The 16,350-nt window shown below is 49.9% G+C and overlaps 1 protein-coding gene across 1 annotated transcript in view; it reads right to left on the bottom strand.

Annotated features, from left to right (window-relative positions):
* Fam178b (family with sequence similarity 178 member B) overlaps positions 1-16,350 on the bottom strand; it is a 99,351-nt gene that overhangs the window by 29,302 nt on the left and 53,699 nt on the right. Inside the window, exons 8-10 of the mRNA XM_051152793.1 lie at positions 11,703-11,796; positions 11,206-11,382; positions 10,946-11,043 (exon numbers count right to left, since the gene is read on the bottom strand). Of these exons, the coding sequence (XP_051008750.1) occupies positions 10,946-11,043; positions 11,206-11,382; positions 11,703-11,796 (369 nt within the window). The remainder of the gene's footprint in view (positions 1-10,945; positions 11,044-11,205; positions 11,383-11,702; positions 11,797-16,350) is intronic.

The raw sequence follows: 16,350 nt of genomic DNA, 5'->3' as shown, positions 1-16,350 counted from the left end.
TGGAATCTACAATTTGCTGTCAGTCATATCCATGTTGTCTGTGAATATGACCATTGTTCCACTAATTGTCTCATTTGAGGCACTGGTTTTGCTCCAGATGTGAACTAGGCAGCCACGGGAGGCTGCCCTGCAGGTGGAATCATTAGCTTCTCTGATGTCCCCAGGGTGTGATGACAGCTTTATCAAATGCCCTAAGAATCACCAGACACACATTCCACAGTCCCGCCTGGAGCATGTGTGGGGCCACTTATTCCAAGGACACCTGGACACCAGGGCTTCCTTTTCCAAGCATATGCTTACCCATAATCCTTAGGAATGAGGTCAAGGGGCCTTGTCTTCCAGAACCTCCCAATGAAGGGCCAGGAGCCCCACCTGCACACCCCCCAGTACAGTGGTGGGATATGTGTGTGCACGCGTGTGCGCATGCACACGAGTGCATGTGTCAGGGGGAAAGCAGAGAGCTGATCCTCACTCCACACTGTCAGAGCTGTCACATGTCACTTCCACACTAAGACTTCAGCCTCCTCCAGCCACTTCATTCCATATATAAAGTCATTCTTCTCTCCGCAAAGAAGACAGAAGTGAAATAGGAAGGATGAAGTGTTGAAGTTTCACAATCAGCCCCAAAATAGCTCCTCTCACTTCAAAGCCGACTGCGCAGGTGCAGACTGCAGACCCTCTGATGCCCTTGGCATTCTCAGGCAGTCCTGCCTCTGACCCAGGCGCCTTGCTGACTTTTGTGCTCTGCTTTCCAAGTCCGTATCTTTCAAACCTAAGGTCATAGGGGTCCAGGCCCAGCAGCCAGAGTCCTGTACCTGGACTGCCCCTCCTGCCTTATCTGCACAAACTTCAGTCCCAGCCTTCCAGCCGCCAGAGCCACCCTTGCCTTTACAGGAAACTCTGAAGCTGACGTGCAGCATAAGCTCAGATGGCTGCACACTTTTAGGAGGTGCAGATGTGTGGGAGTGTGCAGGCAACAGGGCAGAGTCTGGGAGAGGTGGTGGGGCGAGTAAGCACAGAGGCCCTGGGCTGCTTCAACATATCAAGGGCAACAAGGGTTAATTTTATGTGCATGAGTGTTGGGCCTGCATCATGTATGTATGCCATGTGTATGCGTAGTTCTCAAAGAGCTCAGAAGACTGCCGACACTGATGCTGGAGCTACAGATGGCTGTGAACTGCCATGTGGGTGCTGGCTCTTAACTGTTGCGCCATCTCACCAGTACCTCCACCTCCACCCTGAAAGAATTTTCAGCAAAGGAGGGAACTGATAGTGTATTGGAAGGAAGGTCACATTCCTGCAGAGTGGAGGGAGGATGGATCAGGCCCAGGAGCCTGAGAGAAGGCGGCTAACTCTCCAGGAGGAACTGTATGTGCTGGAGTGCAGCCTTCTCCAGAAAAGGCAGAAGTGTCAAGACCTGGAATCAGGGGTCTGAGGGAGGGAGGGAGGGAGGGAGAATTGTGGCTGTAGGAGTGCAGAGACACTGCTGTTTGCTGGAGTGGGGAAGCAGCAGTGGTTGTGGGATCTCCCGAGGGCCGGGCCGGGAGAAGGCTCCCCTAAAGGGCTCAGGAGAGGCCACTCCGTCTCAGGGCAGGGAAGTCTAAAGCAGAGGCAGGAAAGGATTATACAGAGGGCAAGAGCTGCAGGAGCTGATCCAGAACCTGAGTGCTGTGTGGAGCGGGGCCCCTGGCAAATGCGGGGCCTCTGGCCCTGCAGCAGGCCATGCAGGTGCACAGCTCAGAGAAGGTTCTAGGTGAGCCCCTGTCCACCTGTGTGCCCCCTGCTTTGATCCTCCTAGGCTGCCTGCATTTCTTCATCAGCTAATTCTTTTCAGGGACTGAACTTCCTTGGTTGCACACTTCAAACCAAAAAGTGCTGATGTGAGGAGGGGGGTCCCAAATTCACTGGGCCAACAGACAATGGGCAGCAGTGGTCAAGGCTAGGGCCTGGTTGAGAAAAAGCCTTGTCAGGGCCACTGTCCCCAAGATTCCTTCCTCAGGAGCATCCACTTGGCTTAGCTTGGATCTCTTTTTCTGAGACAGGTTTTCTCTGTGTAGCCCTAGCTGTCCTGGAGCTCGCTCTGTATATCAAGCTGGCCTACCTCCGCCTCCTGAGTGCTAGGAGTGCCACTGCCACCCTGTGCCCCACAGATCTGACTCTGGAACTGGGACAAAGACACATTCCCTCCAGCCTTGGGAGACACAATGAAGAGTTTTCACCAACACAGGAAGAATGGCCAAATTCTAGGAATTCTACCCATTCCTTAAAAACAAATGAACAAACAAACAAAAACTACTTGTTGCCACAGGGAGGCGGGCAGGGAAGAAATCTAAATGGCATTCACTTGTTCCCAGTATTTGCGTAACATTTTTGACATTCTGGATCCCTCTAAGTGCTGAGGAGACAAGATAGCCCTTCCCTTCAGATCTGAGAGTTAACACAGGAACAACCACTTTCAGTTACAGAAACATGGAAACAAGTAAGGTCCCAGAGAGAGCCAGGGTGGGGCTCATCTGGACAGGGAGGAGTTCTCTAAGGCGATGACTGATGGGCAGAGACAACTAAGGTTGAGAGTGGGTATCTCCTGTTGAGAACATCAAAATGCAAGTGTCCAGCGTGTCCTGGGGACAGTGAGGGGACCACATCATAAAGGCTTCTCGAGCCAGCTTAAAGCCTCTGAACTTCTTAGCTGTTGTCTACACAGCCCTAGATGTCCCGGAACACATTATGTAGACCAGGCTGGCCTGGAACTCACAGTGATCTGCCTACCTCTGCCTCCCGAGTGCTGGAAACAAAGACATGTGTACCACACCTAGACTAAAAGCCTAGACTTCTAAGATGAAGCTCATGTTTGGGAGGTTCTGGACTGGACTCATCTGCTGTGACAGTTCCTGTGTTAACTAGCTGAGGTGTACTCATGACGTTGTGGTTCACACTAAAACACAAAAACATAGACACATACCTGCCCCTCAGAGGCACTGTCTTTCAGAAACACCAGCTGAAATAGAAAGACAGGATGTAGCCAGGCAAGGTGGCACACGCCTGTGACCCCAGCACTCTGGGAGGCAGCAGCAGGGGATCTCTGTGCGCTTGAGGCCAGCCAGCTCTACAGAGTGATCTAGGAAGCAGGGGGTGTCTGCAGAACCACAGTGGCTCTAAGACTGTTCTCCCTACTTCTGTATGTATTTCAGTATGTTCCTGTCTCGAAAACAAAAACAAAAACAAACAAACAAACAAAAAAAAAAACACAAGGGCTGGAGAGATGGCTCAGAGGTTAAAAGCACTGACTGTTCTTCCAGAGGTCCTGAGTTCAATTCCCAGCAACCACATGGTGGCTCACAACCATCTATAATGAGATCTGATGCCCTTTTCTGGCCTGCAGGTGTACATACAGGCAGAATACTGTATACATAATATAAATAAATATTTTTTAAAAATTAAAAAACAAAACAAAACAAAAAAGCACAAGACCAGGTGGTGGTGGCGCATGCCTTTAATCCCAGTACTTGGGAGGCAGAGGCAGGCAGATCTCTGTGGGTTCGAGGCCAGCCTGGTGTACAAAGCAAGTCCAGGACAGTCAAGGGCTTTAACGCAGAGAAACCCTATCTCAAATAAGTAAGTAAGTAAATAAATAAATAAAAAGAATGGCAGAAGAGGCTGGGGATATGGCCCAGTTGGTAGAATACTTGCCCTGTATGCACAAGTACCTAGGGTTCCGTCCCCGTTGGTGGTTAGGGGTAGGGTGTAGTTAGAAGAGAGGGTAATGAAGTAAGTGTAACTGATGAAAAGTGGGCTATAATATTGTAAAACTTTTATGTAAACCAAGTATGATTGAACTCAACATTTGGGAGGCTGAGGCAGGACCATCAGAAGTTCAAGGCCACATGAGCTACAAGCAACCCTTTCTCACAAGGCAGAGCAAAGCAAAAAACAACAGTCTGGGTGTTGTCACACACCTGTAATTAATTCTAGCACTTACAAAGTGCAACAGGTGGGCTGTAAGCTTTAATCTTTTAAAACCTACTTTATTTGGGGTTCTTTTATGCCTCTACTTCCCTTCCAACCCACTGACCCTAGATAGGACAGAAAGACGATTAATAGATAGGTAAAGGAGAATTAGACCTTTTTAAAACTCAGTTCCTTGGGGGCAAGTCCACTCTTCATCATTGTCAGGATTCTAGAAAACCCATTACATAGCAAATCAGAAATTCAGCAGAAGCAACTGCAACCCCAGAAGCCAGAACCCAGAACCTAGAAGTGTTCTCTGGAGAGTTTCTCTCTAGGAATGTCTGAAAGCAGAGCAAAGCAATGAGCAGCCAAGCGATGTGAAGCGATGCACAAGTGATTGGTCTTTGTTATCTGGACTGTTTATGCTCTCTCTCAGTCCATACTGGATGTTTGCAACTGGCAAAGACCATGCCTTTTCTTTACTTTTGTTTGTTTGTTTTTCGAGACAAGGTTTCTCTATGTTACCTTGGCTGTCCTGGACTCACTTTGTAGACCAGGCTGGCCTCGAACTCAGAGCGATCCACCTGCCTCTGCCTCCCGAGTGCTGGGATGAAAGGCGTGCGCCACCACGCCCGGCCCCTTTTTTGAGACAGGATGTCATGATGTAGCCCTGGTTGGCCTGGTACTTGCTATGTAGACTAGGCTGCCTCAAATTTAAAGAGATTCACCTGCCATTGCTTCCTGAGTGCTGGGGATTAAAGACATGTGACACCATGTCCAGTTAGGTTTGCATGTTTAAAATGTTTATTTAATTTTTTTTTCTCAAGACAGGGTTTCTCTTGTAGTCCTGGCTGTCCTGGACTCACTCTGTAGACCAGGCTGGCCTGGAACTCACAGAGATGCACCTGCCTCTGCCTCCTGCGTGCTGGGATTAAAGGTGTGCGCCACCATGCCCGGCTAAAAAAGTTTATTTTTTATTATATGTATGTGTGTTTGTCTGTGTGTGGGTTTGTGTGCGGCGCAGGTGCTTCACAGTCAGCAGATGCTCCTGGAGCTGGAGTTACAGGCGACTGTGCTGTGGCTCTGGGAACTGAAGTCAGGTCCTCTGCAAGAGTCTCTGAGCTCCTAACTACTGAGCCATCTCTCCAGCCCACGTCTGCACCTTTTTAACTTTACCCAACTTTGCCTCAGGGCCTTCAGGAGGCAGCATGGAGCACACTGTGAATCTGGGATCTGGGCCTGTCTCCTCACATCTTATCAACAAAGGCAAGATGGTTCTTTCAGCTCTGCCCCGGCCTGCTCGGTGATGAGCTCTGAGTCAATGTCCAGCAGGGTTGGTTTTGTGACATGTTCCATAAGCCTTCATCCACACTGCTATTGGAGCGGACAGTCTGTTTAAGTGGGTCTCATCTCGCCCTGTGCTCTGAAGGCCACAGTGCAGCTTCACGCCTAGATGCTTAACCACAGTCACAGATGGTGGAGGCAGGTCCCAGGAGTCTGGGAACATCAGCGGTCAGTGGAGCAAGCACAGCCCATAACCACCTCCTCCTCCTTCCCGATGGGGCTCCTTCCTGTGGCAGTAGGGGTTTGGCTCAGCACACACTAGGGCTCCTAGAACAGCAGTTCTCAATCTGTGGGTCTAGATCCCTTTAGCAAAACTGCAGTTAGGAAGCAACAACAAATTGGATGGGAATCACAACATGAGAAATTGTGTTAAAGGGTCACAGCATCAGGAAGGCTGAGAACCACTGCCCTAGCGGTACAGCACCTTGTTTTTTTTGTTGTTTTTTGTTTTCCCCCTGAGACAGGGTCTCTCTGTGTAGCCTTGGCTGTCCTGGACTCACTTTGTAGACCAGGCTGGCTTCGCACTCACAATGACCCATCTGCCTCTGTTTCTCATGTGCTGAGATTAAAGGTGTGCGCTATCACTGCCTGGTGAGACCTTGTTCTTTCCAACAACCCCGTGGCCCATCCAAGTGGGGTCACCTTCCCTTCAAGAGTCCCCTCTTCCAGTGGCCCCACTTCAGGTGACTCAGTTTACAATCTGTTTTCATTGTTCACGGTGAAGCTGGGCGCTTCTGATGCTGTGCTGCAGCCCCTGATCTTGATTGAGGCAGGGGTGCTGAATGAGCCGCTCAGATCCGTGGGAGTAGACAGCAGTGGGAGATCTTGCTTTGTATGTAACCAATCAAGCAGATTCAGAGTGTGACAGCTTCTTGCACAACAACCCTTCTTCCTGGGGTCAGTCTGGGCACTGAGCCCAGTGGGGCTGCCACCAGCGAGGGCAGAAGCAGGCATCCAGCACGCTCCTCCATTACTACCATTGCTGCCGCTCTACTAAAGACCCACAGCAAGACGTGAAAAAGAATTAGAAGCTCTTTATGAGCCAATTTGGAAGGAGTGCCAAAACATACCTTGAAGTGAAAAAGAACGTGCAGGGAGCCTGTGCGCACACAGGCAGGAGGCCGGCGGCAGCAGGCGAGTGCACGGCTGCGCCGTGTCATTCCCAGCTACTCACTCCTTGGTACCCTCTAAACTTGGCACCACTTCGATGTTCTGTTTAGAAAAATAAGTGAAATAAAATTTCTCCTTTTAAACATTACTATTATTGTGTGTGCACATGTGGGTGTGAACACACGTGCATATGGAGGCCAGAGACCGATCCTGACTAACTTCCCCAAGTATTCTTTGTTTATATGTTGAGGAAAGCTCTCTGTAATAGTTAGGTTTCTGTTGCTGTGATAACGACGGTGGTGAGCAGCAGCTTGGCGAGGGAAGGGATCATAGCACATCATGAAGGGCAGCCACGCGGGGACTCAGGCAGAGACCATGGAGGAACTCTGCTTACCTGGCTTTGCTATCCAGAGCTTGCTCAAGCTTTCCTACACCATCTAAGACCACCTGTCCAGCGGAGGCACCACCCACAGTGGGCTGGGCCCACTCCTATCAATCATCAATTAAGAAAGTGCTCCACAGACTTGCCCAGAGGCCCATCTGATGGGGGTATTTTCTCAACTTCCTTTTCCCAGATGACTCTAGCCTGTGTCAAGCAGACAAGAGCCTAACAAGGACAGCTTGGCTAGCCAGGCTGACTGGGCAACAGCCTGGGATCCTCCTGTTGCTGTTTCTGTCTCGCCCCACCTCCCATCGGGAGAACGGTTGTGTGCTGCCACGCCCCTCTCCCCTTCCTTCCCTTCTCTCCCTTCTCCTCGTCTTCTCCAGGTGCCTTTCCAATTCACCAGCCCCCTGCCTCAGCCTCTCAAGTGCTCAGATTATAGGCTACCATGCTGCCTTTTTTTTCCCCCTCAAGGTTTCACTATGTCAGCAGCTAAGCTCACCTTGAATTCAAGCTCTTCCCGCTTTAGCCTCTTGAGAGCTGGAATCCAGATGTCTGCCACCAAGGGCAGCTAATCGCTAATGTAAATAAATACCACTCATCCCAAAGAGGAGCCCTATTCCCCAGCAAACTTGTGGCCTAAGGCATTCTGTTGGCACACCTATCTGAAACACAGGTGACGGGCGCTCCACTTTATCCCTTGTCATTCAAGAGGTGCTTGTCATAGGCCTGGGAGCTATAGAGACATGGGTTTCCCAAGTAAGCGCCTAAAACATGGCTAAAGGAAGAATGAGCACAGCTATAAATTTGGAATACAACAAGAATTCCTTCACGTCTATCAGGACAGTGCTCTTAACTGCTGAGCCATCTCTCCAGCCCCCAAGTCTATGAGGAAATGATGGGGTTTTTTTTGAGACAAGGTCTCTCTGTGTAGCCTTTGCTGTCCTGGACTCACTTTGTAGACCAGGCTGGCCTGGAACTCAGAGATCCACCTGCCTCTGCCTTCCAAGTGCTGGGATTAAAGGCGTGAGCCACCACCATGCCCGGCTGTTTTTTTGTTTGTTTGTTTGTTTTGTTTTTTAAGTTTTACTTTTTTGGTTTTTTGAGACAGGGTTCCTCTGTGTAGCCTTGGCTGTCCTGGACTCCTTTTGTAGACCAGGCTGCCCTCTGCCTCCCGAGTGCTGGGATTAAAGGTGTGCGCCACCACACCTGGCTTTTTTCCTTTTTAAATTACCTTTAAATTTTTATTATTGATGATCATTTTAATATAGATGTCGCCGGGCAGTGGTGGCGCACGCCTTTAATCCCAGTACTCCAGAGGCAGAGCCAGGCAGATCTCTGTGAGTTCCAGGACAGCCTGGTCTACAGATTGATTCCAGGACAGCCAGGCATACACACAGAGAAACACTGTCTCAAAACAAAAACAAAAATAATAGGTGTCAAAACCTCTAACAGAACATACATATTTTTTGTTCTATGTTTTAAATTTTCATTTAACATATATAAATACATTTCTTCCTTTCTTTTATGATGGATTATTAGTATGAAAAATTGGCATTGTAGCCACACTCTTTTCAGGGGTAGGGATGGGGGAAACCCAGTTAGATCTTTCTGGGTGGGATTAAGAGTTACTGGGAACAAAGTACCGAAGACAACTTGCTGCAGTTGGCACTGAGAGAAAATCCTGCTTTTATTGTGTGTGGTTTTAGGGTGGGGAAGGCCAGGCCTTCATATTGAAGACGCAGAGATTATGTCACACAGATGTCCAGGTCAGTGTTAAGTACCATCCACTGTCCTACAAATCTAAGTGTGTCCTAAGACTCTGTTACTGAGGAACTAAAGGCCCAGCCCACCAGGAGGGCACATGATCTGAGCAGGGTCAGGCCCTGGCTTTGATTCCTGGAATTGGACCATCCACCCCAATTACCGAAAAAGTGAAAGCAAAAGCCAATCCACTGAAAGAAGCCACGGGGAAAGGCTTAAACACACACGCACACTTACTTATAGGATGGGCATGCGGTCCACACCTGCCATCTCAGCCAGCACTGCGGAGGCTGAGGCAAGTCTAGGCCATCTGGGCTACACTGCAAGACCGTGTCAAAAAACAAATGACAACAACTTTTTAAAACAGTCCAAAAGGATGATTATTGGGTAATGGTGCTTTGCTGCCAAACTTTTTGCCTGAGCTCAACCAGTGCTGGAAGGAGAGAACTCCTGCCATCAGTTGGTTGTGAAACATAAGATCTGGCACATGTGTTTACACAGACACACAAAATAAGTACATGTAATAAAAATGAGCAGAGATGGCTCAGAGGTTAAGAACACTTGCTGTTCTTGCAGAGGACATGGGTTGAGTCCCTGCACTCACAGGACAGCTCAGAACTGTCTGTAGCTGCAGTTCCACAGGAGCCAACAGCCTCTTCTGGCCTCCTTGGACAGCAGGCATGGGTGTGGTGCACACACAAACATGCAGCCGAGACACTCATACACATACAATAAAACTAAGTTTTTGTTTTGTTTTTTTTTCAAGATAGTTTCTTTATATGTAGGCCTGGCTGCCCAGAACTTGCTCTGTAGACTAGGCTAACCTCAGAGATCAGCCTGTCTTTGCCTCCTGAGTGCTGGGATTAAAGGCATGTGCCACCACTTCCGAGCAAAACTAAATTAAAAAACATTAAAGATAAATTCCCTGATAGAGAACAGGTAAGGCATGCCAGGAGAGAAGTCACAGACGGAGAACACAAACAGCCAGTAAAGGTGAAAAACAGCTTCATTTCACTGGCAATTAGGGAGGTGAAAATTAAAAACACAGGAGGAGATTTTCTACTCCTCAGATTGACTAAAACTTAAAGACAAAAGTGAGAACAAACAGTGTTAAGGAGCATGTGGAAGGCAGCCATTTCCATAACTGTTTGGCAGTTTTAGGTACTGGTCCACCTGTGCTCGTGTCAGTGGCGTCTTCAGGCTGAGGGGAACAGACAGGCTGCTTCTGAGACCTTCTAGGGATCACGGGAAACCAAACGGGGTGAGATGGGGGTAGTGATTACTCTAAATGACCTAGTCGGCACAATGGCTGTCATCGAGTTGACACAAAGATGCAGCCAAAATTAAGGACTTACGATTCTGAAGGCAGCAAGCAGGGGCTTAGGAATGAACGGTGGGAGGGGAAGGGCCTATCGGCTATCATCTCTAGCTTGCTCTCTGTGCTGGGGCTGCCGCGGATGGGAGGCAGGCTTGGTCTTTTCAATTCAAATGGAAAGAAACCCCAGGGGCCTGGCTGTGGGCACAAGGTGCATACTAGGATGTGGACAGAGCTTCCACGTGAGGACTGGGCAGCTTCACAGAGAAGAGTCTGAGGCTAAGCTGGTAGGGCTATGAGTGACCCACCAAGTCGCTCGGACGGCATCTGCCTCATGGGCCTGGGGTGGGAGGTATACTGTGAGGTCACTGGGACACCCACAGAGGACAACTGCCAAGAGCCCATTCAGGATAGGGGGTGGGAAGGAAGGGGCACAGAGGGCACAGGCAGGGCCCTCCTTGTAGCTGTCAGTAGGAGCAGGTAGAAGAAAGGCGGGGATAAAGTCCAGCCTATGGGTCTTATCTCCTGAGCTGAGTTAGTTTGCTTGCTTCATTCATCATTCCAAAAGAATTTTACAAAACACCACTGGCCTGCCAGGCACAGACTGAGATATGATAGTGATCCTGACAAGGCACCTGCTCTGGAGGTAACTTGGAGGGGAGAGCGGGTCCAAACAGGGAAATAAATAGTAAGATAATTTACGGCAGAGAAATGCTGTGAAGAAAATAAATGGTTAAGAATTAGGAGTACAGGTGGGTGGTAGGAAGAGGAGGTGGGGTGGGGTGAGCAGCTGATGGCTGAGTGACAAAAAGAACCCAGCAACCGAAGGCAGAGGGAGCCCCAAAGAGAAGTGGGTGGACACTGCAGGCAGAAGCTAATTGCATAAGAGAGGGTTTTACTATTAAGACCATGTTAAGAAAATTAGGTGTTTTTTTTTTTTTTTTTCATTTGTAAAGCACTCATTAGTGAGCTGTATTTTTAGTTCTTCCTCTGAGAGTTTAGAAACAAGGCAAGCAGTTTGTTTGTTGGGGTTGGTGGGAATGAGCATCAGGGAGGAGGCTGAGTGGTTGAGAAGCACCCACCTGCCCCGAGGGGTCACATCCAGAAAGAACTGCACGAGGGCCAACAGGTTGTGGTGGTGGTCCGACACCCAGCTGAGGGCACAACACAGGGGCTGGAGCTGTGGGGACAGAGGTGCCCAGTTAGCTGCTGGAGGGCACCGCTCCATCCCTGCCCTGCCACTCAGCTTACTTAGGGGAGCAAAGGAACCTTCATGAGGTGCTCCCTTCCCCTGGGTGCTCCCCTCCCCTGGGCGCTCCGGGGCAGAGCCCAGGCTGTGTACCTTGCCGGGCCACTCTTGGATGTTCTCCAGCAGCAGGAGCAGGAGTTGCTGGAGGTCGGCCTTGGGCAGCAGGCGCAGCCCGACATCCAGGCCTGCGCGACACAGCAGCTCCATCAGGCCTAAGATGCTGGCGTCAGTGTAGGACTTTGGCTGGACTAGGAAACACAGGATCAGAAACTGGAAGGAAAGAGAACCGGGGATGGTGGGGTGGGGTGTGTGTGTGTGTGTGCGTGTGTGTGTGTGTAGGGGCTATGGGATGAGCTCCTGGGAGACCAGCAGAGCACCTGTTCTGAGAACCCCTTTGGCCATGCTGGCAGTCCCAGGTGGGCAGACTGCAGGCTTCCTGTAGCATGGGCACTGGGGCCACCACTGGACCTACGGCAGTAGTGAACTGGCTCGCTTGGATGCTGGGTGATACTACCCAACTAAAGTGCTGAGTAACTCAGGGTTGCACCCTGACGCTTTGGGGTGAGGCAGGAAAGGAAAGCATGGCTCACCCTGTAGATATAGCTCAGCTTAATGTCCAAGGCCACTTCCTGAGGAGGATCCTGTGGTTCCCAGCAGCCCAGGCTGGCCTCACTCTCAAGCACTCTGACATAAAACAGAAACAATATCATTAACGTAAGAGTAAGAAGGACACAGAGAAGCAGAGGCAGAGCAGAGGAACAGAGAGTGCACAGAGGAGCCACGTGTCCCTGGCCACTGTTACGTGTCCTATCAGCATCTGCTGGGAGAAGCCTTCCCTTTTGCCCAAGTAGAGGCCTAAAGACATTTATTATGGCCAGATGGTGGTGGTGCACACCTTTAATCCCAGCACTCAGGAGGCAGTTCTAGAGGTTCTCTGAGTTTGAGGCCAGCTTGGTCTACAGAGTGAGTTCTAGGACAGCCAGGGCTACACAGAAAAACCCTATCTCAAAACATCATCAACAAACAAATTATTACACCACTGAGATTCTAAAGAGAACCAAGGGTGCAAGTACAGTCAGCTTGGGGGTGGTTCTGTGAGTTGTCTTCAGGATGCTGGGTGGGGCTACCTTCACAGCAGGCCTGTCTATGCTGGGGGCCTGTCTCTCAGCTCATCCATACAATTGTGAGTTGGGAGGTTCCTGCTTCCTTATTACCACAAGGAGTTTCTCAGTATGGTGGCTGGAGTCCCTGCCCCAGAGCTGAAGGAAGTACTCCCATGACAACTGTAGCCTTTTAGACCTGATCTTGAAATGACAGCCCATTGCTCCTACTGATTTCTAACAGTCAGTCACACAGGCCAGGGTGACTTGGTGTGGGTATGGGCTACACAAGAGCATACACACTGAGCAGGTGGCCACTGGGTGTCTCTTACATGCTCAACATGCAGATGAGATCTCCAGCTTCAGCATTCTGGGATGTTCACAACAGAAAATCCTACCTCCAATTGCCCTGATAATCTTCCAGAAAAGCCATCTCTTTGCCTGTTCAGCAATGGTAAATGTACCCACCAAAAGAGCCACGTGGTAACTCACAAGGGGACCCAGCATGTGAGACAGAAACCAGAACAAGGCTGCACGCCCCACCAAAGACTGTTACATGGCATCTAACAGGTCATCTATGGACAGGCCCCATGATGTGGCTAGTCCCTCTAGTGATGAGGCTGTTTGGTGGCTGGGTTGGGTGAAGAAATCCCCTCCTTAAAGACCAGAGTCACACACAGCCAGCCGGAGCTGCTCCTGGCAAGAGCATGCAGCCCTGCCAGCTTCCTAGTCCACTAGATTATTCTGTCAGACCAAATGCACATCAGCCATGTTGGGTCAGTTAAGTAGGATTCAGGTAAAGTGCCCCTCTGCTGTCTCATTCACTTCCCCACACTTTTTTGGGTTTTGTGACAGGGTCTCAGCTATCCCGGGTTAGTCTCAAGCTCAGTAAGCAGCCGAGGATAACCTTGAACTTCAGCCTCCTGCGTCCCGAGTTCTGAGATTACAGCGTGCGCCACCACATCGAGTTTATGTGGTACGGGGATCAGCCCCTGGCCTTCATGCTTGCTAGGCAAGGACTCTGACAGCTGCAGGCCTGTCCTGACTTTTCCACTCTTAGAGACCTGCTTAGAGTCCCTGAAAGCACTGGTCTCATTACCTACGGACGCTAAGGATAGTGACGCTATTGGAAAGATGGCTCTAGTGTAGTTGCTCTGGCCATGGGTGCTGTCAGTGCAGCACCACCTACCTCAGTGTCTAGAACAGTCTCCCTTTTTTCCGCTTCTTGGCCCTGGTGTTCCACAGAGGGAGAGAGAGCTAGCTCCTACATCCCCGAGAAATTGGTGCCAACAAACCAAAGTTGGTGGGAAAGCTGGGGTGGGCGCAGCCTTTCTTCTGGGTCTTAGCATTTATTAGGACCAGAGCATAGGTGAGGCTTGGGTTTTCACATCTGGGTGCATACTGGGTCTGCGCCAATATGTTGAGTGGGTGTCTTGGTTTGTTCCAGCCTGGGAGCAGGCACCGGGTGCAAGCCTGAGTAGACTTGTTTTCAGATGCTCACAGAGTGGGGCTGCTACAGAGAAACAGGCTTTCAGACAGTTTGCCACTGCGAAAGGGAGGAGGGCTAAGAAAATGTGAGCTGGCAACAGCCTTTTTAGAACTGTCTGAGGAGGGGAAGTGTGACTGTGACAGAGCCTCTCCTCCTTGGGAAGGGCACCAGCCTCCTCAAGAGCAGTTACCTCCCCTTTTGAGTGCCAGACATTTTCCAGCCCTTCTCTTTCTGGGACAGCAATGCCATGGGGGTACACTGCTGGCATCTATGACTGTAATTGTAAGTGTGATCTGTTTACGTATTTGGCAGTGCTGGCATCCTGTGACTGCCATTCTTGATGTAGCATTGGCGAGTCCCCACAGCTTCGTCTCGCAAGAGGTCATGGAGCACCAGGAACTCAGGGCACCAGTCCCCATTCTTGCAGCCTGACCTCAGTAGTTTAGGAGTGAGCCGACAGCTCCAGTCAGCTTCTTCCCTAGCCACTGACTTGAGGACCTGGAGTGTAAGGCTCAGCCACACTGTTTTAGACTCAGTAAGTGAACTTAAAACTTACAGGGGTGCATCAACTGACCTCTCCCTATACACCAACATTTGCTTTCCTTGGAGAGTTGAAAAAATTTATAAAAGCTGGGCATGGTGGCTCATACCTGTAATCCCAGGACTCAGGAAGTAGGAGATAGGAGGATCAGGGGTTCAAGGTCAGCCTCTACTACATTTGAGGCCAGTCAGGGTTACATGAGATCCTGTAGCAAACAAACCAACCAAAGGAAGTAACAGGAGGAGGAAGGAGAAAAATCACAGTAAAGCCAGTACTTGCACAGCGCTGAGATATTCTCAGAGGCAAGACGACAAACAGAAGTACCATTGTGGCCACCATCAAGAGCCATCTGGCCTCAAGCAGTGAGTCCTGCTGCAGTTTATACAAACTGGAGTTGATAACTCTTAAATGAAGAGCAGTCTTTGCTGAGCAGTGAGGGTGTGTGCGTGCGTGCATGCAGTCACAGCGGGATCCACCTACCCCACTAAAGGCAGACTGGGCGTTCTTCCAGTGTGTTGTCCTTATTTACGTGCTGGCCTCTGCAAGGGATGTCCTATCTCAGAACATGTGGCCCATGACTCCTGACTCCAGAAAACAGTACTAGAATGCTTCTGAAAGGCCACATCCATGTATCCAAGCAACCCCCTCAGCTGGCATTTTGTTACAGGTTGGATAGGAAATGTCCCCCCCAAAGGCAGCCCCTGTTGAAGGTTCAGTCATGAGAGTGCTAACCTCATGGGCAGCTGAGTGGGCTACTAGGAGATGAGGTGTGGCTGCAGGCAGTGAGCACATGGGTGTGGTTTTCAAGGATATAAGCTGTCCCCACCAGCAGCTAAGAAGACATCCTCCACGGGCCACTCAAAAGCACTGAAGCCATCTGACCATGGACAAACCCCTTGGAAATGGTCAACTTCCAAAATTCTTCCTCCTCCCTTGGGCTGTCTGTCAAAGCCAGCAGAAGCTCTGTGATCAGGCAGCAACACTGAAGGGCTGTTCACAGCTACCTAAGGACCTTCCAGTTGTTCCCAGGACACACACACGCACACACACAACACCACACAGACAACACACACACATACACAGACAACACACATACACACAACACACACACACACACACACACACACACCAGCTTGTGCAGAAGTGTGGGCCCAACTCCTTGCAAGAATACTGATGCTCCACCTCCTGTTTTTTTATTTAGATTCATACACTGGACCCTCTTTTGCCCAAACCCTCCCACTTTTCTGGATGGCAGTGGTTTGCATGGTAAAGTTGCCAAAGGGCTGTACTTTTTCTGAGAGGACATCTTTATGTGTGTCTGAGTTGTGTACCTGTGCCTGTAGGGGTGTAGTGTGTGTGTGTATGTGTGTGTTTGTGTAGACAGTCCATGCCTTTATTTCATCATTCTCCGCCTCACTTTCTGGTCATGAGTGTAGCTTAGCTTTACTTAGCTTTTAGCAACTGGGCCACCTGTCCAGCTCCACCTTAGCTTTTTTTTTTTTTTTTTTTTTTTCTTCTTGTTTTGTTTTTTGTTTTTTAAAGATTTTATTTATTTATTATGTATACAGTGCTTTGCCTATAGGTATACCTACCTGCCAGAAGAGGGCATCAGAGCACATTATAGATGGCTGTGAGCCACCATGTAGTTGCTGGGAATTCAACTCAGGACCTCTGGAAGAACAGCCAGTGCTCTTAACCTCTGGGCCATCTCTCCAGCCCCCACCTTAGTTTTTTGAGACAAGGTCTCTCACTGAGCCTGGAGCTCACAGTTTTGGTGAGACTCCAGACACCTCTGCCTCACTCTTCCATGGTTCTAGGAATCCAAACCCTGATGTTGCAAACCAAACAGTTTACTCGCAGGGCCACCTCTCTGGCCCTTTTAGGAACCCGTGATGCACATTTCAGCAGAAGGATGGGGGCAGAAATCTGAGTTTAGGAACAAACAGTGCAAGACATAGCTTCCTCCCAGTAACTAGAGACAGTGGTCGTGTGGCTGTGTGCAGAGGCATTTCGGCCCTTACCTTCAGCCTGCGCTGTCATGAGACTCTGGGGGTAGCACCAGCGGTGGCCCAGAAGGAGCCCTAGGGAGGGACATGTCTAGAAGCCAA

The sequence above is a fragment of the Acomys russatus genome, chromosome 11 (assembly GCF_903995435.1).
Source record: "Acomys russatus chromosome 11, mAcoRus1.1, whole genome shotgun sequence".
In the NCBI taxonomy this organism is placed as follows: Eukaryota; Metazoa; Chordata; class Mammalia; order Rodentia; family Muridae; genus Acomys; species Acomys russatus.
This window is presented reverse-complemented; position numbering and strand designations above follow the sequence as displayed.